We start from the raw sequence: 27,273 nt of genomic DNA, 5'->3' as shown, positions 1-27,273 counted from the left end.
TCCACTCCCATACTCCCGAATATCAAATCTTCGGGTTTAATATGGTGTGTAAGTGTGTAAGTGTTTGAGTTAGTGTTAGTGTTAGTGTGTTAGTTAGTGTGTTAGTGTGTGTTAGTGTGTGTGTGTGTCTGTTTTAGTGTGTGTGTGTCTGTTTTAGTGTGTGTGTGTGTGTTTTAGTGTGTGCGTGTGTGTTTTAGTGTGTGTGTGTGTGTGTGTGTGTGTGTGTGTGTGTGTGTGTGTGTGTGTGTGTGTGTGTGTGTGTGTGTGTTGAGTGTGTGTGTATGTGTTGTGTTTGTGTGTGTGTGTGCGATAGTTTGTACGTGTGCGTGTATGTGTTGGTGCGTGTGCGTGTGCGTGCATATGTTTGTCTGTGTGTCCGTATGCATGTGTGTTTGGATCTGTGTCTGTGTTTGCGTATGTGCCTTCGGTATGTGTGTGTCTGTAGTCTGTGTGTGTGTTGTGTTTGTGTGTGTGCTATAGTGTGTTCATGTGCGTGTATGTGTTGGTGCGTGTGCGTGTGTGTCCATATATTTGTCTGTTTGTCTGTGTATCTGTATGCATGTGTGTTTGGATATGTGTGTGTATATACAACATGTGTCAAACAACGTTTTCCAATATGTAATCAAGACAGTCAAAACTCCTCATCCTGTTCCTAATCCATCTTCGAGTCATGTAGACAAATGTATTATTCTCGTGTTTCAGTGAGGCCCACAGAAGGACAAGGCGGCATAGACGACCCGGCAGCTCAATCCAGGGAGAGTGTAGAGGACCAACTACAGAATAGCAGTGGGGTGCCAGTTAAGAACAGCGTACACGAACGCAGCGTGGAGCGGCCGCCCCTGCACCTTCCACCTAAGCAGGCAATATCGACTGAGAAAATCCTCATTAAAAAGTTATTGGAGCGTTACGAACGCCAGGGACGAGTGGGTCGACCGGTGATACACACTAACGACAACCTCACCGTTTACTTTGGCCTTTCACTCATACAGATTCTAGACGTAGACGAAACAAACCAAGTACTGAAAACAAATATATGGTATCACTATGTAAGTAATAGTTTCTATGTGCTTTATTATTGTGTTTTTTTTTCTGTAGATTGATAATACAATATTCTTCCATATGACAATGGTGTCCCCTGCACAAGAAGGTCAGAAAAATTGATTTGCTATATTGTGCATAACGTATGTGTAGCCTTCTAGATCTATTCCTGACAGATACATAAATAGGACCGCCTCCGTGGTCTTGTGGTAGAACGTCCGCCCGGATAACGGATGGTCTGGGGTTCGATTCCCAGCCGCGTCAAACCAAGAAATGTTTAAAGATGGTACTTGTTGTTAGTATGCCTGGCGCTCGGCATTATGGGCCCAAAGTAGGACTGGTCGGCTCGGAGTTGATCTACTGTGTCTGAGTGGGGTATTCATGTTAAACTGCGCCATTGTATCTCAACACCATAAATTCGACATTAGCCCGGACTCATAAAAGCTAGTGCAAGCTACAAGCAACACGCACGCATGCACGCACGCACGCACGCACGCACGCGCGCGCGCGCGCGCTTGTTGCTATATAAGTGTAATAATTAGGGGGAAGATTACCAATAGGTAGACAAACTCACCATCGACGGTGGTCATGTTGATGGCGTTTTGCCCAGTAGAGACAAAAGCTCATGTTGGATGTTTGACCTGTACTTAATAACCTGAACAACTTTCTTGTCAAGTGATAGTTGCATGTTAAGTGCTTAACCTTTGCATGCCAAGGGATCTAGGATCAGTTAAAGGTGATATGATTGAACTTTTCTGGAAATTAATTTAATTTCTGAACATCACATTAAGAGGAACTGCGTGACAGTGAAATCTTTTGTTGTGAACATTACAAGATGTCATAGAGGCATAGCCACAAAACAAAAGTCAGTGCAATAAGCATGGGCTTGTGATCTTTGAACAATGAGTCCAAACAACACTGTCTGTCCCTTCAGCTGGCAAGGTCATGGCGTCTGTGATCTTAGATGCCGAGGGTGTCATTGTGGTGGATACTTCCAAAAGGCCAGACAAAAAATCGTAGCATTTAATGCTGCAGGTTTGGGGCAATCGCGGAATGAAATCAAGACTAAGAGACGTGGAAAGCTAAGAAAATGTGTGTCCTGCAACCAACACAATACGCCAGTGCACAAATGAGTCATTGTCGTTGCTTCACACTGTGACAGTGGCTTGGAACTCCTTCAGCAACCACTTTATTCTCCTGATTTGGAGAATCTGTTCCCAAACATGAAGAAAGCTCTTTTCGGAACCCATTTCGACTCGAAATACGATGTTACAGCAGCGGTGGAGAACTTTTTGGGCATCTAGGGTAAAGACATCTACAAAATTTGGATAAGTTCCCCCCAACATCGCCTGCATAAGTGTATGAGTGAGTGAGTGAGTTTGGTTTTACGCCGCTTTTAGCAATATTCCAGCAATATCACGGCGGGGGACACCAGAAATGGGCTTCACCCATTGTACCCATGTCGGGAATCGAACCCGGATCTTCGGCGTGACGAGCGAACGCTTTAACCACTAGGCTACCCGACCGCCCCTCATAAGTGTATGAATGTGGAAGGGGATTATGTCGAAAACTTAATAATTTGAATGTCATCAGGTCAAATCTTTATATGTCAGATTCAGAACTTATCAGTCATCCCTCGCATCTATATGTGCCATGGCAACATTGCATTCTCACTGTAAAACCAACCTTCCCAATAGTTGACACATGGTTTTGGGAAACATTTTAGTCATCGATCACGTTGTGTATTGAATTCGGCAACCTATAGCGAAGTTATTTCCAGATCTGTTGTGGTTGGTGTGGCTTGTCTTCATTGGAGATGGTACGAGCCAAACAAGCTATAACAGAAATACTTGCATGATATTGTTCGGATTAAATATCCACATAGCGTCCGTGATAGTGTCAATACAGGGTCGGCGGTATTGATTCCATCCCCGTTTTCAGAACCCTTCAATATGCATGTCATACTTACGAAAACTAAAACTATCAGTCTCTAAATTTGTGGTGTCAGTGGCAATCTGTCTAGAATCAAACGCGTTGGTTATGTGTTAGTTGTAGGTCATTCCTCCTGAATATAGCTGTTACGAAGCAATTTGGTTTGGCCATGTTGATGAAAACATGTCCTCAAGGGGGCTGTAACTCCGGCACATCTCGGTCCGTATGCAAATACTGACGTCTGATGGTACGGCTATTGCTTGTCCTTTTTATGGCGAGGCTTTGGATAAGGTTGAAGGTACCACCTCGCCTGATTCTGAAGTTTTCGCCAAGGTTGCCGGATTATGAAGCTACCACCCTGTTGGAATATGAAGTTACTACCCTGTCAAATGAAGCTACTACCCTGTCTGATGTTGAAGCTACTACACGGACTGATGAAGCTACTACCCTGTCAGACGTGAAGCTACTACCCTGTCAGACGTGAAGCTACTACCCTGTCAGACGTGAAGCTACTACGTTGTCAGACGTGAAGCTACTACGTTGTCAGACGTGAAGCTACTGCCCTGTCAGACGTGAAGCTACTACGCTGTCAGACGTGAAGCTATTACGCTGTCAGACGTGAAGCTACTACCCTGTCTGACGTGAAGCTACTACGCTGTCAGACGTGAAGCTACTACCCTGTCAGACGTGAAGCTATTACCCTGTCAGACGTGAAGCTACTACCCTGTCAGACGTGAAGCTACTACCCTGTCAGACGTGAAGCTACTACGCTGTCAGACGTGAAGCTACTACCCTGTCTGATGTTGAAGCTACTACCCGGACTGATGAAGCTACTACCCTGTCCAATGAAGCTACTACACTGTCAAATTAAGCTACTACGCTGTCAAACGTGAAGCTACTACGTTGTCAGACGTGAAGCTACTACGCTGTCAGACGTGAAGCTACTACCCTGTCAGACGTGAAGCTACTACCCTGTCTGACGTGAAGCTACTACCCTGTCCAATGAAGTTACTACCCTGTCTGATGTTGAAGCTACTACCCTGTCTGACGTTAAAGCTACTACCCTGTCAAATGAAGCTGCTACCCTGTCTGATGTTGAAGCTACTATCCTGTCTGACGTTGAAGATACTACCCTATCTCACATGAAGATACTACCCTATCTCACATGAAGCTACTACTCTTTCTGACGTAAAGCTACTACCCTGTCAGACGTGAAGCTACTACCCTGTCTGGCGTGAAGCTACTACCCTGTCCAATGAAGTTACTGCCCTGTCTGATGTTGAAGCTACTACCCTGTCTGACATTAAAGCTACTACCCTGTCAAATGAAGCTGCTACCCTGTCTGATGTTGAAGCTACTACCCTGTCTGATGTTGAAGATACTACCCTGTCAGACGTGAAGCTACTACCCTGTCAGACGTGAAGCTACTACCCTGTCCAATGAAGTTACTACCCTGTTTGATGTTGAAGCTACTACCCTGTCTGACATTAAAGCTACTACCCTGTCCAATGAAGTTACTACCATGTCTGATGTTGAAGCTACTACCCTGTCTGATGTTGAAGATACTACCCAATCTCACATGAAGCTACTACTCTTTCTGACGTGAAGCTACTACCCTGTCTGACGTAAAGCTACTACGCTGTCTGACGTGAAGCTACTACCCTGTCTGACGTAAAGCTACTACCCTGACTGATGAAGCTACTACCCTGTCAAATGAAGCTACTAGCCTGTCTGATGTTAGAGCTACTACCCTGTTTGACGTGAAGCTGCTACCCTGTCTGATGTTGAAGTTACTACCCTGTCTGACGTGAAGCTACTACCCTGTCAGACGTGAAGCTACTACCCTGTCAGACGGTGAAGCAGCACCATATGTCTGATTGAAAACCATCTAACCTATACTAATGAAGCTCCTATCCTGGCACTCCACCACACTGTCTCGTTCTAATGTCAGTCACGTGACACCTGATCTAAATCTAGTGTTGTCTGAGGCATAGATTGCTGGCTGTCTTGATGTACCAGCATCGCACTGTTGACTGACATGCAAGTGCAGAACGGTTTCGGCCTGTTTGATAACAACGCATTCACGTGCCAGATTGTTTGCAGCTCGTGTGGTATCCTTGTTTAGCCTTCAATGCATTCGTCACGTGGATACATTGCGTGACGTGTCACACTGGTTCCCTTATGATTATGATGTGTTATATTAGTATGAGAGACCCTTAAGGTTTCCATGTAAACAGGTGTTATTTCAACATATAGGCCACCTATTGCCGATACATATAAACAACGAATGTTACTTCAGGTGCGTAATGTCTAGTTATTGCGACGTATAACCCACCAATATTACTACAGGTGCCTACGCGTGATCATCCAGGGTAGAATAGGTCTTCAGCAACCCCATGCTTGCCATTAAAGGCGATTATGCTTGTTATAAGAGGCGACCAACGGGATCGGGTGGTCAGGCTCGCTGACTTGGTTGATGCATGTCATCGTATCCCAATTGCGTGGATCGATGCTCATAATGATAGTCCAGACTCGATTTTTTACAGACCGCTGTCATATACCTATAAATATTGCTGAGTGCAGCGTTAAACAACAAACAAACAAACAACAGGTGCCAGCTGTCAAGTATTTCCTACATATAACCCGATAATAATACATAACCTTATGTTCTCGTAGTCTGCCTGTCCTCCATCCTTCGTATCTATGATACTGTCACTACAATGTGCGATCTGTATGCATACTAGTAAATACTAATTCGGTATTATTTCAACTTACAGGAATGGACGGATGTTTTGTTATCGTGGAACAGAACAGAGCACGATGATATCGACAACATCCGTGTTCCCTCAAAGAAGATCTGGCTCCCTGACATACTGCTGTATAACTTGTAAGTATAGCTGCTTGGTACTAGAACAGTATAGCCATATATACCAGGGCGCCAGGAAATACTTGTGTTTGCGAAGTATTGTACGATATGTTCTTACCATCACACGAAGCGGAGGTCCATGGACACGCTATCAGGTCCCCGAGCCAGATCTGTTCAAAAACATCAACTCTTAGGTTGGCGAGAACCACTTCAAACCTAGAACCACTTCTAATCTAGAACCACTTCTAATCTAGAACCACTTCTAACCTAGAAGCCCCATGGGATTGAGGACAAAGAAAGGCTGATATTGTTATATAGGTCTCATACAACATATAGGACAACGCGTTGATCTCGAATCACGGTGTTCTTGGTTTGTCTCATGTGGATGACTCTTTGCACCTTCCTCTACCTCCGACGTTGGATGGTGGTAAACATCTTAGATTGAAGCATAACAGCTTTGTCAATAGTTTTGTGTTCTTTTGGTGTGCTTTGTCTGCTTTGGAAGCTGAACTGTTGCCCTCTTAATCACTTGTTGAAACACACACGCTCTTGGTTGTGGTTCCTTTTGTGGGTGCTGGTTCCACTGGCGTTGTAAATGTTTTGTCTGATGAGAAGGTGACGCCTGGTTTGGCGCCTATTCTGGCATTGTCTGGGTCGTGGAGAGGTCACGATATGGAATACTTCATTGGATGGGTGAAAGTCACAGATAATGGAGGTGACATCAACCTCACTGTACCGACATAGGGGTTAGTGACGCTGGGACGCTCTCGTGCGGTCGGTGATTGGTAGGGACAGTGGTGATCCTAGAGAGAGATCAGTAACCTGCTGATACATCTCACCGTCCCAGTTCCTGGAACAGCTGGCTGCCAACTGGACGATGTTGTGAACGGTGTATCTACTTTCTAGTTGATTGATGTGATATCTATGCGAAGGACATCTAACGCTTCTTCCAGAGGGACGTTGTGAGTAGAGTGACTATAGCAGCTACAGCATCTCTCCCTTCGTGGGGCTAACAGATTGGATTAATCTCAGAATATAGTTCACAATAGGTAGAATACGGAAAATCTGGGTTTTTTTCTAAAAGGTGGCTTTGCCATAATTTTGTTTAAATTAAGGTGATTGGAAGTGGATGCGATTGTGTCTGCTGAAGAAAGTGGCATTCATGTCTTTTTTCTCCTGGAATTCTGCAGGGTTTCCTACGTGTAGGTCCATGGGGTGAAGGATGAGGGTGGTAACAACCACTTTAAAGAAACCGCGCGTCTCCATACGCCCACTTTTGTTTTAAAGAGTGTGATCGTTGTTAGTTCTGCAGTAGGTGTGATCGTTGTTAGTTCTGCAGTTGGTGTGATCGTTGTTAGTTCTGCAGTAGGTGTGATCGTTGTTAGTTCTGCAGTAGGTGTGATCGTTATTAGTTCTGCAGTAGGTGTGATCGTTGTGAGTTCTGCAGTAGGTGTGATCGTTGTTAGTTCTGCAGTAGGTGTGATCGTTGTTAGATCTGCAGTAGGTGTGATCGTTGTTAGTTCTGCAGTAGGTGTGATCGTTGTTAGTTCTGCAGTAGGTGTGATCAGTGTGAGTTCTGCAGTAGGTGTGATCGTTGTGAGTTCTGCAGTAGGTGTTGTCAGTGTGAGTTATACAGTAGGTGTGGTAAGTGTGAGTTATACAGTAGGTGTGATCGTTGTTAGTTCTGCAGTAGGTGTGGTCAGTGTGAGTTATACAGTAGGTGTGGTCTTTGTTAGTTATACGGTAGGTGTGGTAAGTGTGAGCTATACAGTAGGTGTGATCGTTGTTAGTTCTGCAGTAGGTGTGGTCAGTGTGAATTATACAGTAGGTGGGGTCAGTGTGAGTTATACAGTAGGTGTGATCGTTGTTAGTTATACAGTAGGTGTGGTCAGTGTTAGTTATACAGTAGGTGTGGTCAGTGTGAGTTATACAGTAGGTGTTGTCAGTGTGAGTTATACAGTAGGTGTTGTCAGTGTAAGTTATACAGTAGGTGTTGTCAGTGTGGTTATACAATAGGTGTTGTCATGGTGAGTTATACAGTAGGTGTGGTCAGTGTGAGTTATACAGTAGGTGTGGTCAGTGTGGTTATACAATAGGTGTTGTCAGGGTGAGTTATACAGTTGGTGTTGTCAGTGTGAGTTATACAGTAGGAGTTGTCAGTGTGGTTATACAATAGGTGTTGTCAGGGTGAGTTATACAGTAGGTGTTGTCAGTGTGGTTATACAGTAGGTGTTGTCAGTGCGGTTATACAATAGGTGTTGTCAGTGTGAGTTATACAGTAGATGTGGTCAGTGTGAGTTATACAGTAGGTGTGGTCAGTGTGGTTATACAATAGGTGTTGTCAGGGTGAGTTATACAGTTGGTGTTGTCAGTGTGAGTTATACAGTAGGTGTTTTGTCAGTGTGAGTTATACAGTAGGTGTGGTCAGTGTGAGTTATACAGTAGGTGTGGTCAGTGTGAGTTATACAGTTGATGTTGTCAGTGGGAGTAATACAGTAGGTGTGGCCAGTGTGGTTATACAATAGGTGTTGTCAGGGTGAGTTATACAGTTGGTGTTGTCAGTGTGAGTTATACAGTAGGTGTTGTCAGTGTGGTTATACAATAGGTGTTGTCAGGGTGAGTTATACAGTAGGTGTTGTCAGTGTGGTTATACAGTAGGTGTTGTCAGTGCGGTTATACAATAGGTGTTGTCAGTGTGAGTTATACAGTAGGTGTGGTCAGTGTGAGTTATACAGTAGGTGTGGTCAGTGTGGTTATACAATAGGTGTTGTCAGGGTGAGTTATACAGTTGGTGTTGTCAGTGTGAGTTATACAGTAGGTGTTTTGTCAGTGTGAGTTATACAGTAGGTGTGGTCAGTGTGAGTTATACAGTAGGTGTGGTCAGTGTGAGTTATACAGTTGATGTTGTCAGTGGGAGTAATACAGTAGGTGTGGCCAGTGTGGTTATACAATAGGTGTTGTCAGGGTGAGTTATACAGTAGGTGTTGTCAGTTTAAGTTATACAGTAGGTGTTGTCAGTGTAAGTTATACAGTAGGTGTGGTCAGTGTGAGTTATACAGTAGGTGTGGTCAGTGTGAGTTATACAGTTGGTGTTGTCAGTGTGAGTTATACAGTTGGTGTTGTCAGTGTGAGTTATACAGTAGGTGTGGTCAGTGTGGTTATACAATAGGTGTTGTCAGGGTGAGTTATACAGTTGGTGTTGTCAGTGTGAGTTATACAGTAGGTGTTGTCAGTGTAAGTTATACAGTAGGTGTGGTAAGTGTGAGTTATACAGTTGGTGTTGTCAGTGTGAGTTATACAGTAGGTGTGGTCAGTGTGGTTATACAATAGGTGTTGTCAGGGTGAGTTATACAGTAAGTGTTGTCAGTGTAAGTTATACAGTAGGTGTTGTCAGTGTGGTTATACAATTGGTGTTGTCAGTGTGAGTTATACAGTAGGTGTGGTCAGTGTGAGTTATACAGTTGGTGTTGTCAGTGTGAGTTATACAGTAGGTGTGGTCAGTGTGAGTTATACAGTAGGTGTGGTCAGTGTGGTTATACAATAGGTGTTGTCAGGGTGAGTTATACAGTTGGTGTTGTCAGTGTGAGTTATACAGTAGGTGTTTTGTCAGTGTGGTTTATTCAGTAGGTGTGGTCAGTGTGAGTTATACAGTAGGTGTTGTCAGTGTGAGTTATACAGTAGGTGTGGTCAGTGTGGTTTATTCAGTAGGTGTTGTCAGTGTGAGTTATACAGTTGGTCTTGTCAGGTTGAGTTATACAGTTGGTGTTGTCAGTGTGAGTTATACAGTAGGTGTTGTCACTATGGTTATACAGTAGGTGTTGTCAGTGTGAGTTATACAACAGATGTGGTCAGTGTGGTTATACAGTAGGTGTTGTCAGTGTGAGTTATACAGTAGGTGTTGTCACTATGGTTATACAGTAGGTGTTGTCAGTGTGAGTTATACAACAGATGTGGTCAGTGTGGTGAAACAGTAGGTGTTGTCAGGGTGAGTTATTCAGGTGAGGTCAGTGTAAGTTATATAATGTTTGCCACGGTGAGGGCTTTACAGAAGGCATGCCTTAAGCAACAGCTTGTGACGATTAACGCAAAACAATCTAATAAATTATTGACTATATTCTATTCACAACTAGAAACACATAACCTCCACTCAAACCAGATATCCAAGTCTATCAATTTAGATGAAAGGGATGCATGATTGTTTAATCGAAAGGGAAGGGGCAAGTACCTATCAGTGTTCTGTCACGTATAGCGAAGGAGATGTAAATCTATTAAGTACATGCCACTGAGAGCCAAAACGTATGTTGGGTAAGATTGAAAGATACACGCGTGAATCTCCTTCCATTGTGGCAGTTGTGTACACATGGTTTTGATGAGGCCAACTGCACGTAGTTCAACTGCCGTATGATCTGTACAATGTGAAGGGAAATAATTATAACCGACCTGTGTTCTATGTTGATATCAACGTTTAACCTTGGTAAATATACCGGTGTGCACATATGCGTATTGTAGATCTATTTAACGCTGTAGACACAGTATCGGCATGACACACGCGAGAACGGAAAGCAATCACATAACAGACATAACACACCGATGTTGAGAATTGTCCATATATTGCGAAATATGACGCTGTTAAATTTCTGTAAACGAGTGAAATGTCTTTGGCTGCACATTGGTATGAGTTCATATGATGGGGAAAGTATTAATTTATACACAAGGTGGAATAAGTTTAATTAGTCTGTGTCTATATTGTAACGGTGATGTTGACAGTGAAGATATCTGCAACATATTCTGGGATTCAACGCATTGTAAATATGACTGTCAACTTCACTATCAATTCTCGCCGGGATTTCTATGATGGTATTTAAAGCAATAATTCCACACACACACAAACTCAATTATTGTTTAAACTGTATTACACATCCAACTCGTTGGCACGATTCTATCCGCATTAAAAATACCCTAATCCAGGCCTGACTCCGGTACTAGCTTGTTTCCAGATTACGTTGGTCATGGTACAATACCAACCTTGATACCTCCGCACTAAACATATGCCTCCTTGGTCACCAGAATATGCTTTTGTAAGAGCTTGTGAGAGACGTGGCGGGAGACTGGTCATTTGTGCAAAAGAAGTTTGTTTCACTCCTTCTTTCAGAAAAAAATATGGCTTGTCTCAAACAAAACAGGCCCCGTTCCTAGAACATTACATTGTAGGCCCCAGGGAAGACACTGAAGCCAAACGTTAAGGAAACAAACGTTCCGTGTATTGTTGTTCGTTCGGGCCTTGTGACAGAAGGTGTAGCTGTTTCTAACATGGCAAATTGTACTGAATAAAGTATGTACTTCACGCCACTGAGGATGTTTTCAGATAATTAAAGCAGATTGTCCGACATTGGTCACGCTAGACCCACTTGGCGATTCGTGTATTATTCATTCCCTCAGACACACTCTGTTACGGTGGAAAATACCCGCAGAGCTGACCACGGCCAAACTACAGGACGTCCAGTGGCCATATCGTGATTACCATTCTTCGTCATACATGATTTAGGCATATCAATAAAGGTAATTAACACGACAGTCAATATTGCCATAGCAAAGTCCTGAAATAGAAGTCGATTTTTCTTTTCAACAAATATTGAATCAGCTGTTGGTCGTGTATTGTTTCAAAAAGGTCGCAGTTGGTCAATATGCTATTTGTACAAGAACGATTGCGTTTGAAAGCATCTTGGTTGGCCTTGCCGAAAGCGAAATGGTCGTATGGGTCACACAGTGCATATTAACACAACGCAGTGATTGGCCACTCCCATCTACTTTACGCCTTGATTGGCCGCTCCTAACTGCAGTATAAAGAACCGCACTAGCGGTAAATGTACCAAGAGGGGCCACGACCTCATCTAGCAACCACACCTGTCTTTTCTTCATTATTGCTACCCCCAAGCTCACCATCTCCGTCTCCATCTGATTGCCGGGCAAGCTGTCTTCAAACGGACGAATGTGATCGTGGCGCTTACAAAAGGCATAAGGACATGCTGTGCTGCGTTACGTAACGCGACTTCCGTAGGCGTTGTGATTAGCCTCGGACGTCACGCTGATAGCTCCCAGACACATAAGAATCCAAGTACATGAAGAAAGAACATGCGTTGTTAAACATATCCATACATTTCCTGATGGAGCATGTCTTGTTATACACATCAATACACACTGTGATGTAACATGGCTTGTTATATACACCAATAACTTACTCTGTAGTGAGTCAAAAGGGAAATGTGTGGTGGGGTTTAACGTCGTGTCGCGTTCAAGATTATTGCCCTCTTGGGTAAATGTCAAGCTACTAGACCACGTAGGCGTTCAGATGTAACATTAACACCCTGATGTCTGGTGATCTACATCCATAACCACCCTGATGCAACATATTCTATGATCTGCACCCATGAACACACCGATGTAACATTTCTGGTGATCCGCACCCAAGAACATTCTGATACAACATGTCTGGTGATCTGCATCCATGAACATCCTGATGCAACATGTCCTGTGATCTGCACCCTTGAACATCCTGATGCAACATGTCCTGTGATCTGCACCCATGAACATCCTGATGCAACATGTCTGGTGATCTGCACCCATGAACATCCTGATGCAACATGTCCGGTGATCTGCACCCATGAACATCCTGATGCAACATGTCCTGTGATCTGCACCCATGAACATCCTGATGCAACATGTCCTGTGATCTGCACCCATGAACATCCTGATGCAACATGTCCTGTGATCTGCACCCATGAACATCCTGATGCAACATGTCCTGTGATCTGCACCCATGAACATCCTGATGCAACATGTCCTGTGATCTGCACCCATGAACATCCTGATGCAACATGTCCTGTGATCTGCACCCATGAACATCCTGATGCAACATGTCCTGTGATCTGCACCCATGAACATCCTGGTGCAACATGTCTGGTGATCTGCACCCATGAACATCCTGATGCAACATGTCCTGTGATCTGCACCCATGAACATCCTGATGCAACATGTCCTGTGATCTGCACCCATGAACATCCTGATGCAACATGTCCGGTGATCTGCACCCATGAACATCCTGATGCAACATGTCCTGTGATCTGCACCCATGAACATCCTGATGCAACATGTCCTGTGATCTGCACCCATGAACATCCTGATGCAACATGTCCTGTGATCTGCACCCATGAACATTCTGATACAACATGTCCTGTGATCTGCATCCATGAACATCCTGATGCAACATGTCCTGTGATCTGCACCCATGAAGATCCTGGTGCAACATGTCTGGTGATCTGCACCCATGAACATCCTGGTGCAACATGTCCGGTGATCTGCACCCATGAACATCCTGATGCAACATGTCCTGTGATCTGCACCCATGAACATCCTGATGCAACATGTCCTGTGATCTGCACCCATGAACAGCTGGATGCAACATGTCTGGTGATCTGCACCCATGAAGACCCTGGTGCAACATGTCTGGTGTTCTGCACCCATGAAGATCCTGGTGCAACATGTCTGGTGATCTGCACCCATGAAGATCCTGATGCAACATGTCTGGTGATCTGCACCCATGAACATCCTGATGCAACATGTCCAGGGATCTGCACCCATGAACACCCATGAACACCGTTTATGTTGTGTTGATCATGAAAGTAGAGGAGTCCATTGTGTGCGTGCGTGCGTGCGCGTGCGTGTGTGTGTGTGTGTGTGCGTGTGTGTGTGTGTGTGTGTGTGTGTGTGTGTGTGTGTGTGTGTGTGTGTGTGTGTGTGTGTGTGTGTGTGTGTGTGTGTGTGTGTGTGTGTGTGTGTGTGTGTGTGTGTGTGTGTTTGTGTGTGTGTGTGTGTGTGTGTGTGGATCATGAAATTGGGGGAGTATATTCTGTGTGAGTGTGTGATGTGTTGATCATGAGAGTAGGGGAGTATATTGTGTGTATTGTGTTGATCATGAATGTAGGGGGGTATATTGTGTGTGTGTTGTGTTGATCATGAAAGTAGGGGAGTATATTGTGTGTGAGCGTGTATTGTGTTGATCATGAAAGTAGGGGAGTATATTGTGTATGTTGTGTTGATCATTAAAGTAGGAGAGTATATTGTGTGTGTGTTGTGTTGATCATGAAAGTAGGGGAGTATATTGTGTGTGAGTGTGTGTTGTGTTGATCATGAATTTAGAGGCTTATATTGTGTATGGTTGTGTTGATCATGAAAGTAGAGGAGTATATTGTGTGTGATGATCATGAATGTAGGGGGTATATTGTGTGTATTGTGTTGATCATGAATGTAGGGGATTATATTGTGTGTGTTGTGTTGATCATAAAAGTAGGAGAGTATATTGTGTTTGTGTTGTGTTGATCATGTAAGAAGGGGAGTATATTGTTTGAGAGTGTGTGGTGTGTTGATGATGAAAGTAGGGGGGTATATTGTGTGAGAGTGTGTGTTGTGTTGATGATGAAAGTAGGGGAGTATATTGTGTAAGAGTGTGTGTTGTGTTGATGATGTAAGTAGGGGAGTATATTGTGTAAGAGTGTGTGTTGTGTTGATCATGAAAGTAGGGGAGTATATTGTGTGAGAGTGTGTGTTGTGTTGATCATTAAAGTAGGGGAGTATATTGTGTGAGAGTGTGTGTTGTGTTGATCATGAATGTAGAGGCGTATATTGTGTGTGTGTGTTGTGTTGATCATGAAAGAAGAGGAGTATATTGTGTGTGTTTTGTTGATGATGAAAGTAGGGGAGTATATTGTGTGAGAGTGTGTGTTGTGTTGATCTTGAAAGTAGGGGAGTATATTGTGTGTAAGTGTGTGTTGTGTTGATCATGAATGTAGAGGCGTATATTGTGTGTGTGTTGTGTTGATCATGAAAGGAGAGGAGAATATTGTGTGTATGTTGTGTTGATGATGAAAGTAGGTGAGTATATTGTGTGTATTGTGTTGATCATTAATGTAGGGGGTATATTGTGTGTGTTGTGTTGATCATGAATGTAGGGGAGTATATTGTATGTGAGTGTGTATTGTGTTGATGATGAAAGTAGGGGAGTTTATTGTGTGTATTGTGTTGATCATTAATGTAGGGGGTATATTGTGTGTGTTGTGTTGATCATGAATGTAGGGGAGTATATTGTATGTGAGTGTGTATTGTGTTGATGATGAAAGTAGGTGAGTATATTGTGTGTGAGTGTGTGATGTGTTGATCATGAATGTAGGGGGTATATTGTGTGTGTGTTGTGTTGATGATAAAAGTAGGGGAGTATATTGTGTGTGAGTGTGTGATGTGTTGATCATGAATGTAGGGGGTATATTGTGTGTGTGTTGTGTTGATCATGAAAGGAGAGGAGAATATTGTGTGTATGTTGTGTTGATGATGAAAGTAGGGGAGTATATTGTGTGTGAGTGTGTGTTGTGTTGATGATGAAAGTAGGGGAGTATATTGTGTGTATTGTGTTGATCATTAATGTAGGGGATATATTGTGTGTGTTGTGTTGATCATGAATGTAGGGGAGTATATTGTATGTGAGTGTGTATTGTGTTGATGATGAAAGTAGGTGAGTATATTGTTGTTATTGTTTTGATCATGAATGTAGGGGTATATTGTGTGTATTGTGTTGATGATGAAAGTAGGTGAGTATATTGTGTGTGAGTGTGTGATGTGTTGATCATGAATGTAGGGGGTATATTGTGTGTGTGTTGTGTTGATGATAAAAGTAGGGGAGTATATTGTGTGTGAGTGTGTGATGTGTTGATCATGAATGTAGGGGGTATATTGTGTGTGTGTTGTGTTGATCATGAAAGGAGAGGAGAATATTGTGTGTATGTTGTGTTGATGATGAAAGTAGGTGAGTATATTGTGTGTGAGTGTGTGTTGTGTTGATGATGAAAGTAGGGGAGTATATTGTGTGTATTGTGTTGATCATTAATGTAGGGGGTATATTGTGTGTGTTGTGTTGATCATGAATGTAGGGGAGTATATTGTATGTGAGTGTGTATTGTGTTGATGATGAAAGTAGGTGAGTATATTGTGTGTGAGTGTGTGATGTGTTGATCATGAATGTAGGGGGTATATTGTGTGTGTGTTGTGTTGATGATAAAAGTAGGGGAGTATATTGTGTGTGAGTGTGTGATGTGTTGATCATGAATGTAGTGGTTATATTGTGTGTGTATTGTGTTTATGATGAAAGTAGGTGAGTATATTGTGTGTATTGTGTTGATCATGAATGTAGGGGGGTATATTGTGTGTGTGTTGTGTTGATCATGAAAGTAGGGGAGTATATTGTGTGTGAGTGTGTGTTTGTGTTGATGATGAAAGTAGGGGAGTATATTGTGTGTATTGTATTGATCATGAATGTAGGGGATATATTGTGTGTGATTGTGTGTTGTGTTGATCATGAAAGTAGGGGAGTACATTGTGTGAGTGTGTCAGTTTATGTCGTGCTGATCTTTTGAGTAGGTGTGTATGGTACATTATGTCAGATTATATTATGTTGATGATGAAAGTAGGGGTGTACATCTGTGTGTCTTGTGTTAATCAAGATATCAGGGACATGCATTGTGTGAGTGTGTTTTGTTGATCTTGAACGTACGGCAGTACAGTGTGTCAGTGTGTTGTGTTGATCGTTTTGGTGGGGGTCGTACACTGTGTCAGATTGTGTTGTATTAATCATGAAAAGGGTGTTTGGTACATTATGTCAACGCTGGTAATGTGAGTAAAGATGTTTGGTGTATTGCAATCGTCACATCAACATTTGTCGAAGCTCTTCCTCCTATCGCCGATATGAATCCACATCCAACAGGCATCCCACATACCAGCCACGTCCGTTGAGGACTTTCTGTAATTTCACGCCTCCATTTTGGGAAATTGCATGTGCCAATCACATGTATTGATATTTTAGCTCAAAGATAACCAATTTCCCAAGTGTCCAGAATTGTACCCCCAGGCTGGGCATCTCTGGTGTGACTGAATGAAGACGCGAACGTTTGCAGTATGGAGTGACTGTATGAGGCCTTATACAATGGAACGTTTTCGTTAGTGGACAAAACGTGATGGAGAAGGCGAGTGGTGTATATATTACCGTTGTGAAGGAGGGGAGTATATTCTCTGTTTTGCCAACTAATATCAATAAGAAGTCAGCTCCTTTCTACTGACAAGAAGCATTTTACCGACAATATATCAAGTCGAACTTTTGTCCAACGCACACTAGCCTGATGTGTTTCTAATAGCCACTCTCGCGAACATTTGTCAAGTTTAATGATGGTTTCATGTGGATTCTTTCACGGGTTGCAGTGTTATGTTTGAGCTGTGTCCACACCGAGTTAGCGTTCTCATTGCTCGTTGTATGTGTGAGATGTGAAAAGTTCTGACCGCATCCCTCCGTGCTCCGCTATCAAGGATAAGATGCACTGAGAACTTAATTGACACTAACGTGTGGAGAGAGAACTCCCGGCTTGACGGTACTCAGCTCTCTTGTGCCGAGTTTCAGTTGGGGTCGGATAGTTGAGCAAACATGATCCCAGTTGTGGCTATCTTCCCGCCTCAAAGGCCTGTTTATTGGTCGTGCAGGAAGATAAACGTCGCATCTTGGCATAGCAGCGTCCGAGCTGGTAAATCAAGGATTACAGGCTGTAATTACAACCAGGGATGCAGCCATTGAGCACTTTGATCCCATCCAATTCTAGGATCTATCGATGCTGATTTGTACAGGCATGGGGCATGCACTACTGGGTTAATGGCGGCACACCAGCAACAAGCCAAACGAAAGTTTATTGTGTTCAAATACTTGTAAAGAGAGGTAAATTGGAAATACTTGCAAAATATTCGATACCCTTGCAAGGCCTTGACGTTGTCGACAGGGCTGCTTTCTCTCTAAACGAACTGATTCCACTAAAATAGATTTCAGTGAAGGCGAGACGCTTCCAGGAGCGGACTACACCAACGCATGCCGTTGATGCACGCTGTAACACTTGCAGCTTTCGTTACAACCCGGCTGTTCCTCACAAGCAGAAGCACATTATCGGAATCTTCTCAAAGCTGTCAAGATTACTGAAGCAAATAAGTGTAATGCAGCAACATTTGTGTACAATGAAAAATCTGCTTTTGCTGGGGCACTTTGGTTCAACATTTGGTTTTCCTGTGCCTTGAGAGTTTACGTAATGGAAACCATTGAGCGATGCCATCAACTACTTTTACCGTGTATAGATAATGTAGCGGAACAGTGGCCAGACAAACTAACTAACTCCAGTCTCGATATTCGCATCATGAGCTCATGGGCTCTTATTGGCAATTTGTTTATATTGAGAACTGGTAGACGCATTGAGATTACTTCATGTAGGCCTTAGAGACAGATTAATACAACACAACAAGATGCACGTTCAGATTAATGTATTTAAAAAATATCCTGCTCTGTATTATCGAAGCTAGTGATTTCACCAGGGTTTCACACTCATGTATGGTGTATGGGCTGCATGCTACATGGAATCTGTGGTATATGATCTCTGCTGTTTTGACGGTACGCTACGTGGACTGTATGCTATATGCACTGTATGATTTTTGGACTGTACGATATGTGGACTGGATGCTATATTGGGTGTACGCTATATGATGTGTACGCTATGTGCACTGTATGCTATTTGGACTGTACGGTATGTGGACTGGATGCTATATTGGGTGTCCACTATGTGCACTGCATGCGACATGGATGTATACTATTTGGCCTGCCCGCCGTATGAACTTGTACGCTATATGGACTGCATGCTGTATGTACTGTACGCTATATGGACTGCATGCTGTATGTACTGTACGCTATACGGACTACCTTAAATGGGCTGTATGATTATTGGCCTGTCTGCTATATGGACTGTATTGGCTATATGTACTGTATGCCATTTCGCCTGTCTGCTATATTGACTGTACCCTACATGGACGTACGCTATTTGGCTGTACGTTACATGGACTGTGTGCAATTTTGTCTGTATGCTATTTGGACTGTATGCTACATGAGTTGCATGCAACATAGATCTATGCTATTTGGCCTCTATGCTATAGAGGTTGTACGCTATATGGAATGTACACCTTGCAAGATTCTGTGTGCAGAATTTCTGCAGATGTTGAACATGCCAGACATGTGATGATGTTGATTTGCTCTAAGTACAATGACGTGTATGTTTTCAGTATCCAGCACATAGCATATACAATATATACTGGATGTAAAAGGCCTACTGGTTGTTACTCTTCATATGCTATAACCCCGCTGTATTCTACCCTGCCGCTATGTTATATCCTCGCTGGAATATACAAAGTCCATATTCTGTAACGTCTCTCCATATACTTAACCGCTGTTGTAATATAGATTGTCCATATATACAACATTATTGAAATGTAGACTGTCTACATGCTGCCACCCCACTGGAATATACACTGTACATACACTATACACTATGAACAATGTTCAATTATGTTCGGACCAAGACAATTCGTATGTAATATGCTTGCATTATTTACTCACTTGACTGAAAGTAATAGCAGCTGTGTCGTTGCTCATTGTCCGTCTTTAACCCTTGCACTTTTTTACAAGTCCTCTGAAACTACAAGGTGTATGAAGCTGAAACTTTGCCTAATTGATTCCATATATGGTGACGCTAAAATTGCTGAGAGAATTCCGATTCGATTGTAAACTCGGTCACCATGACATACATTTTGAAAAGCCATTTTGTCCATTATTCAGCCATTTCCGCAAGTTTTATGAATCTTCGTTGTTGTTTTTTAAATTTGGTAGAGGAACTTAATGGTGGAACCAAACATGCATGTTTTTGCGATGCTATGAAATTTAACATTGATTTGAAGTTTACCTCTTGACATCATAATAGCTGGTGTCACGAAAGGACAGTGATGCCATAGGAAAAAACAAATCAAAGTAGGCGAAAAATTGGAAAACAATGTCTTAGACCCCACTGCACAGTACCTTGCTACGTCTAAATATATTGGTGATCAGTGGTAAAAGTGGGTTTTTGTACATGGTTGCCTTGAAAACCAAACAAAAATGGTTTCAGCAACATTTGGAGAGGTTCTCGTTAAGTCCTGACGGGGTGTCACCATCCTACATCTTTTAATATGCGAGAAAATGGCAAAACAAATGCAAGAAGGCCCTAACTGTTCACGGAACCGGGCCAGAGTTTTCGCCAAGTTGACACGTGTCTGTTACTCCTTGCTTTAAGCCGTCAAAAATGGGGTTTAGAGAAAGACGACTCTTCAAAACAGGGCTTCTTTCTTGTGATGGACTACTTAAAACAAACATGACCATGTGACCCCCAATAACTCTCACATTGACCTTTGCAGTGGAAATACATTTGCACGTTTAATATAATCTTAGTCTTCTCCACTGATACTTATTGACTGATGAAGCTGACATTTGGCATTCCTTCATATGAAATATCTTATCTTGTTCAAATCAACGTGATTTTTCTTATCAGTTCTGGTTATTATTTAAATACTAGTATATTAAATTTAAAAACGAGGACGATTAAAATTGTTTTGAAGCACAGGACACCGGAAGCTGAAACTGTGAGTGAATCGTTATAACAATAAGAAGATCCTTGTCTGTTCAAAGCATCACGATCTGCAATCAACATCGTTTTCGCAAACGATGTTTATTTTATTTCCCTTTTCTGTGTTTTGCAGTTGCATTGTGTACATTACATTTCCCACTGAGATTTTGATGTTGTGATGTTGTGATGTGATGTATGTATTGCAAATGTATGTAATGGGGGTATATGAGATGCAGTACATCAAATGGTATAATACCGTATGTGATGATGTTTGTACTGATGATGTATGTGATGATGATACTGATGATGTATGTGATGATGTATGTGATAATGATGTATGTGGTAATGATGTATGTGATAATATTGTATGTGATAATGTTGTATGTGATGATGATGCTGATGTATGTGATGATGTATGTGATGATGTATGTGATGATGATGCTGATGTATGTGATAATGTATGTGATGATGATGTATGTGGTAATGATGTATGTAATGATGTATGTGGTAATGATGTATGTGATGATGTATGTAATGATGTATGTAATGATGTATATAATGATGTATGTGGTAATGATGTATGTAATGATGTATGTGGTAATGATGTATGTGATGATGATGTATGTGATGATGATGTATGTGGTAATGATGTATGTAATGATGTATGTGGTAATGATGTATTTGATGATGATAAATGTGATGATGATGTATGTGGTAATGATGTATGTGATGATGTATGTGGTAATGATGTATGTGATGATGTATGTGATGATGATGTATGTGGTAATGATGTATGTAATGATGTATGTAATGATGTATGTGATGATGTATGTGATGATGTATGTGATGATGTATGTGGTAATGATGTATGTGGTAATGATGTATGTGATGATGATGTATGTGGTAATGATGTATGTGATGATGATGTATGTGGTAATGATGTATGTGATGATGATGTATGTGGTAATGATGTATGTGATGATGATGTATGTGGTAATGATGTATGTAATGATGTATGTGGTAATGATGTATGTGGTAATGATGTATGTGGTAATGATGTATGTGGTAATGATGTATGTGATGATGATGTATGTGGTAATGATGTATGTGATGATGATGTATGTGGTAATGATGTATGTGATGATGATGTATGTGGTAATGATGTATGTGATGATGATGTATGTGGTAATGATGTATGTGATAATGATGTATGTGGTAATGATGTATGTGATGATGATGTATGTAATGATGTATGTGGTAATGATGTATGTGATGATGATGTATGTGGTAATGATGTATGTGATGATGTATGTGGTAATGATGTATGTGATGATGTATGTGGTAATGATGTATGTGATGATGTATGTGATGATGTATGTGATGATGTATGTGATGATGTATGTGATGATGATGTATGTGGTAATGATGTATGTGGTAATGATGTATGTGATGATATATGTGGTAATGATGTATGTGATGATGTATGTGATGATGTATGTGATGATGTATGTGATGATGTATGTGATGATGTATGTGATGATGTATGTGATGATGATGTATGTGATGATGTATGTCGTGATGTATGTAATGATGTATGTGGTAATGATGTATGTGATGATGTATGTGATGATGTATGTGGTAATGATGCATGTAATGATGTATGTGATGATGTATGTGATGATGTATGTGATGATGTATGTGATGATGTATGTGATGATGTATGTGGTAATGATGCATGTGATGATGTATGTGATGATGTATGTGATGATGTATGTGATGATGTATGTGATGATGTATGTGATGATGTATGTGATGATGTATGTGGTAATGATGTATGTGGTAATGATGTATGTGGTAATGATGTATGTGATGATGTATGTGATGATGTATGTGATGATGTATGTGATGATGTATGTGATGATGTATGTGATGATGTATGTGATGATGTATGTGATGATGATGTATGTGATGATGTATGTGGTGATGTATGTAATGATGTATGTGGTAATGATGTATGTGATGATGTATGTGATGATGTATGTGGTAATGATGTATGTAATGATGTATGTGATGATGATGTATGTGGTAATGATGTATGTGATGATGTATGTGGTAATGATGTATGTAATGATGTATGTGGTAATGATGTATGTGATAATGATGTATGTGGTAATGATGTATGTAATGATGTATGTGGTAATGATGTATGTGGTAATGATGTATGTGATGATGTATGTGGTAATGATGTATGTAATGATGTATGTAATGATGTATGTAATGATGTATGTGATGATGATGTATGTGGTAATGATGTATGTAATGATGTATGTGGTAATGATGTATGTAATGATGTATGTGGTAATGATGTATGTAATGATGTATGTGGTAATGATGTATGTAATGATGTATGTGGTAATGATGTATGTGGTAATGATGTATGTAATGATGTATGTGGTAATGATGTATGTAATGATGTATGTGGTAATGATGTATGTAATGATGTATGTGGTAATGATGTATGTAATGATGTATGTGGTAATGATGTATGTGATGATGATGTATGTGGTAATGATGTATGTGATGATGTATGTGGTAATGATGTATGTGATGATGTATGTGGTAATGATGTATGTGATGATGATGTATGTGGTAATGATGTATGTGGTAATGATGTATGTGATGATGATGTATATGGTAATGATGTATGTGGTAATGATGTATGTGATGATGATGTATGTGATGATGATGTATGTGGTAATGATGTATGTGGTAATGATGTATGTGATGATGATGTATGTGATGATGATGTATGTGGTAATGATGTATGTGATGATGATGTATGTGGTAATGATGTATGTGGTAATGATGTATGTGGTAATGATGTATGTGATGATGATGTATGTGGTAATGATGTATGTGATGATGATGTATGTGGTAATGATGTATGTGATGATGTATGTGGTAATGATGTATGTGGTAATGATGTATGTGATGTTGATGTATGTGATGATGTATGTGGTAATGATGTATGTGGTAATGATGTATGTAAAGATGTATGTGGTAATGATGTATGTGATGATGATGTATGTGGTAATGATGTATGTGATGATGTATGTGGTAATGATGTATGTGGTAATGATGTATGTGATGATGTATGTGGTAATGATGTATGTGGTAATGATGTATGTGATGATGAAGTATGTGGTAATGATGTATGTGATGATGTATGTGATGATGATGTATGTGATGATGTATGTGATGATGATGTATGTGGTAATGATGTATGTGGTAATGATGTATGTAATGATGTATGTGGTAATGATGTATGTGATGATGATGTATGTGGTAATGATGTATGTGATGATGTATGTGGTAATGATGTATGTGGTAATGATGTATGTGATGATGATGTATGTGGTAATGATGTATGTGATGATGTATGTGATGATGATGTATGTGATGATGTATGTGATGATGATGTATGTGGTAATGATGTATGTAATGATGTATGTGGTAATGATGTATGTAATGATGTATGTGATGATGATGTATGTGGTAATGATGTATGTGATGATGATGTATGTGGTAATGATGTATGTGATGATGTATGTGGTAATGATGTATGTGATGATGTATGTGATGATGATGCTGATGTATGTGATGATGTATGTGATGATGATGTATGTGGTAATGATGTATGTAATGATGTATGTGGTAATGATGTATGTGATGATGTATGTGGTAATGATGTATGTAATGATGTATGTGATGATGTATGTGGTAATGATGTATGTAATGATGTATGTGATGATGTATGTGATAATGATGTATGTAATGATGTATGTGATGATGTATGTGATGATGTATGTAATGATGTATGTGGTAATGATGTATGTGATGATGATGTATGTGGTAATGATGTATGTGATGATGATGTATGTGGTAATGATGTATGTGATGATGTATGTGATGATGATGTATGTGGTAATGATGTATGTGATGATGTATGTAATGATGTATGTGGTAATGATGTATGTGATGATGTATGTGGTAATGATGTATGTAATGATGTATGTAATGATGTATGTGGTAATGATGTATGTGGTAATGATGTATGTGATGATGTATGTAATGATGTATGTGGTAATGATGTATGTGATGATGTATGTGGTAATGATGTATGTAATGATGTATGTGATGATGATGTATGTGATGATGATGTATGTGGTAATGATGTATGTGATGATGTATGTGGTAATGATGTATGTGATGATGATGTATGTGGTAATGATGTATGTGGTAATGATCTATGTGATGATGTATGTGATGATGATGTATGTGATGATGATGTATGTGGTAATGATGTATGTGGTAATGATGTATGTGATGATGATGTATGTGGTAATGATGTATGTGATGATGATGTATGTGGTAATGATGTATGTAATGATGTATGTGGTAATGATGTATGTGATGATGATGTATGTGATGATGTATGTGATGATGTATGTAATGATGTATGTGGTAATGATGTATGTAATGATGTATGTGATGATGATGTATGTGGTAATGATGTATGTGATGATGTATGTGGTAATGATGTATGTAATGATGTATGTGGTAATGATGTATGTGATGATGTATGTGATGATGTATGTAATGATGTATGTGGTAATGATGTATGTAATGATGTATGTGATGATGATGTATGTGGTAATGATGTATGTGATGATGTATGTGGTAATGATGTATGTAATGATGTATGTGGTAATGATGTATGTAATGATGTATGTGATGATGATGTATGTGGTAATGATGTATGTGATGATGTATGTGGTAATGATGTATGTGATGATGTATGTGATGATGTATGTGATGATGTATGTGATGATGTATGTGATGATGTATGTGGTAATGATGTATGTGGTAATGATGTATGTGATGATGATGTATGTGATGATGTATGTAATGATGTATGTAATGATGTATGTGGTAATGATGTATGTGATGATGTATGTGGTAATGATGTATGTGATGATGATGTATGTGGTAATGATGTATGTAATGATGTATGTGATGATGTATGTAATGATGTATGTGGTAATGATGTATGTAATGATGTATGTGATGATGATGTATGTGGTAATGATGTATGTGATGATGTATGTGGTAATGATGTATGTAATGATGTATGTGGTAATGATGTATGTGATGATGATGTATGTGGTAATGATGTATGTGATGATGATGTATGTGGTAATGATGTATGTAATGATGTATGTGATGATATATGTGGTGATGTATGTAATGATGTATGTGGTAATGATGTATGTGATGATGATGTATGTGGTAATGATGTATGTAATGATGTATGTAATGATGTATGTAATGATGTATGTGGTAATGATGTATGTGATGATGTATGTGGTGATGTATGTAATGATGTATGTGGTAATGATGTATGTGATGATGTATGTGGTAATGATGTATGTAATGATGTATGTGGTAATGATGTATGTGATGATGATGTATGTGGTAATGATGTATGTGATGATGATGTATGTGGTAATGATGTATGTAATGATGTATGTGATGATATATGTGGTGATGTATGTAATGATGTATGTGGTAATGATGTATGTGATGATGATGTATGTGGTAATGATGTATGTAATGATGTATGTAATGATGTATGTGATGATGTATGTGATGATGTATGTGATGATGTATGTGGTAATGATGTATGTGGTAATGATGTATGTGATGATGATGTATGTGGTAATGATGTATGTGATGATGTATGTGGTAATGATGTATGTGATGATGTATGTGGTAATGATGTATGTGATGATGATGTATGTGGTAATGATGTATGTGGTAATGATGTATGTGATGATGATGTATATGGTAATGATGTATGTGGTAATGATGTATGTGATGATGATGTATGTGATGATGATGTATGTGGTAATGATGTATGTGGTAATGATGTATGTGATGATGATGTATGTGATGATGATGTATGTGGTAATGATGTATGTGATGATGATGTATGTGGTAATGATGTATGTGGTAATGATGTATGTGGTAATGATGTATGTGATGATGATGTATGTGGTAATGATGTATGTGATGATGATGTATGTGGTAATGATGTATGTGATGATGTATGTGGTAATGATGTATGTGGTAATGATGTATGTGATGTTGATGTATGTGATGATGTATGTGGTAATGATGTATGTGGTAATGATGTATGTAAAGATGTATGTGGTAATGATGTATGTGATGATGATGTATGTGGTAATGATGTATGTGATGATGTATGTGGTAATGATGTATGTGGTAATGATGTATGTGATGATGTATGTGGTAATGATGTATGTGGTAATGATGTATGTGATGATGAAGTATGTGGTAATGATGTATGTGATGATGTATGTGATGATGATGTATGTGATGATGTATGTGATGATGATGTATGTGGTAATGATGTATGTGGTAATGATGTATGTAATGATGTATGTGGTAATGATGTATGTGATGATGATGTATGTGGTAATGATGTATGTGATGATGTATGTGGTAATGATGTATGTGGTAATGATGTATGTGATGATGATGTATGTGGTAATGATGTATGTGATGATGTATGTGATGATGATGTATGTGATGATGTATGTGATGATGATGTATGTGGTAATGATGTATGTAATGATGTATGTGGTAATGATGTATGTAATGATGTATGTGATGATGATGTATGTGGTAATGATGTATGTGATGATGATGTATGTGGTAATGATGTATGTGATGATGTATGTGGTAATGATGTATGTGATGATGTATGTGATGATGATGCTGATGTATGTGATGATGTAT

General features: G+C 40.1%; 1 protein-coding gene across 2 annotated transcripts in view; it reads left to right on the top strand.

Moving 5' to 3' along the window:
- Positions 1-27,273, top strand: part of LOC124142702 (neuronal acetylcholine receptor subunit beta-3-like) — a 123,622-nt gene that overhangs the window by 74,789 nt on the left and 21,560 nt on the right. For both annotated transcript variants that reach the window (XM_046511292.2, XM_046511291.2), the window contains exons 3-4: positions 703-1,046; positions 5,748-5,857. In XM_046511292.2, the coding sequence (XP_046367248.1) occupies positions 703-1,046; positions 5,748-5,857 (454 nt within the window). The remainder of the gene's footprint in view (positions 1-702; positions 1,047-5,747; positions 5,858-27,273) is intronic.

The sequence above is a fragment of the Haliotis rufescens genome, unplaced genomic scaffold (assembly GCF_023055435.1).
Source record: "Haliotis rufescens isolate VD_foot unplaced genomic scaffold, xgHalRufe1.0.p SCAF_20, whole genome shotgun sequence".
NCBI lineage: Eukaryota > Metazoa > Mollusca > Gastropoda > Lepetellida > Haliotidae > Haliotis > Haliotis rufescens.
This window is presented reverse-complemented; position numbering and strand designations above follow the sequence as displayed.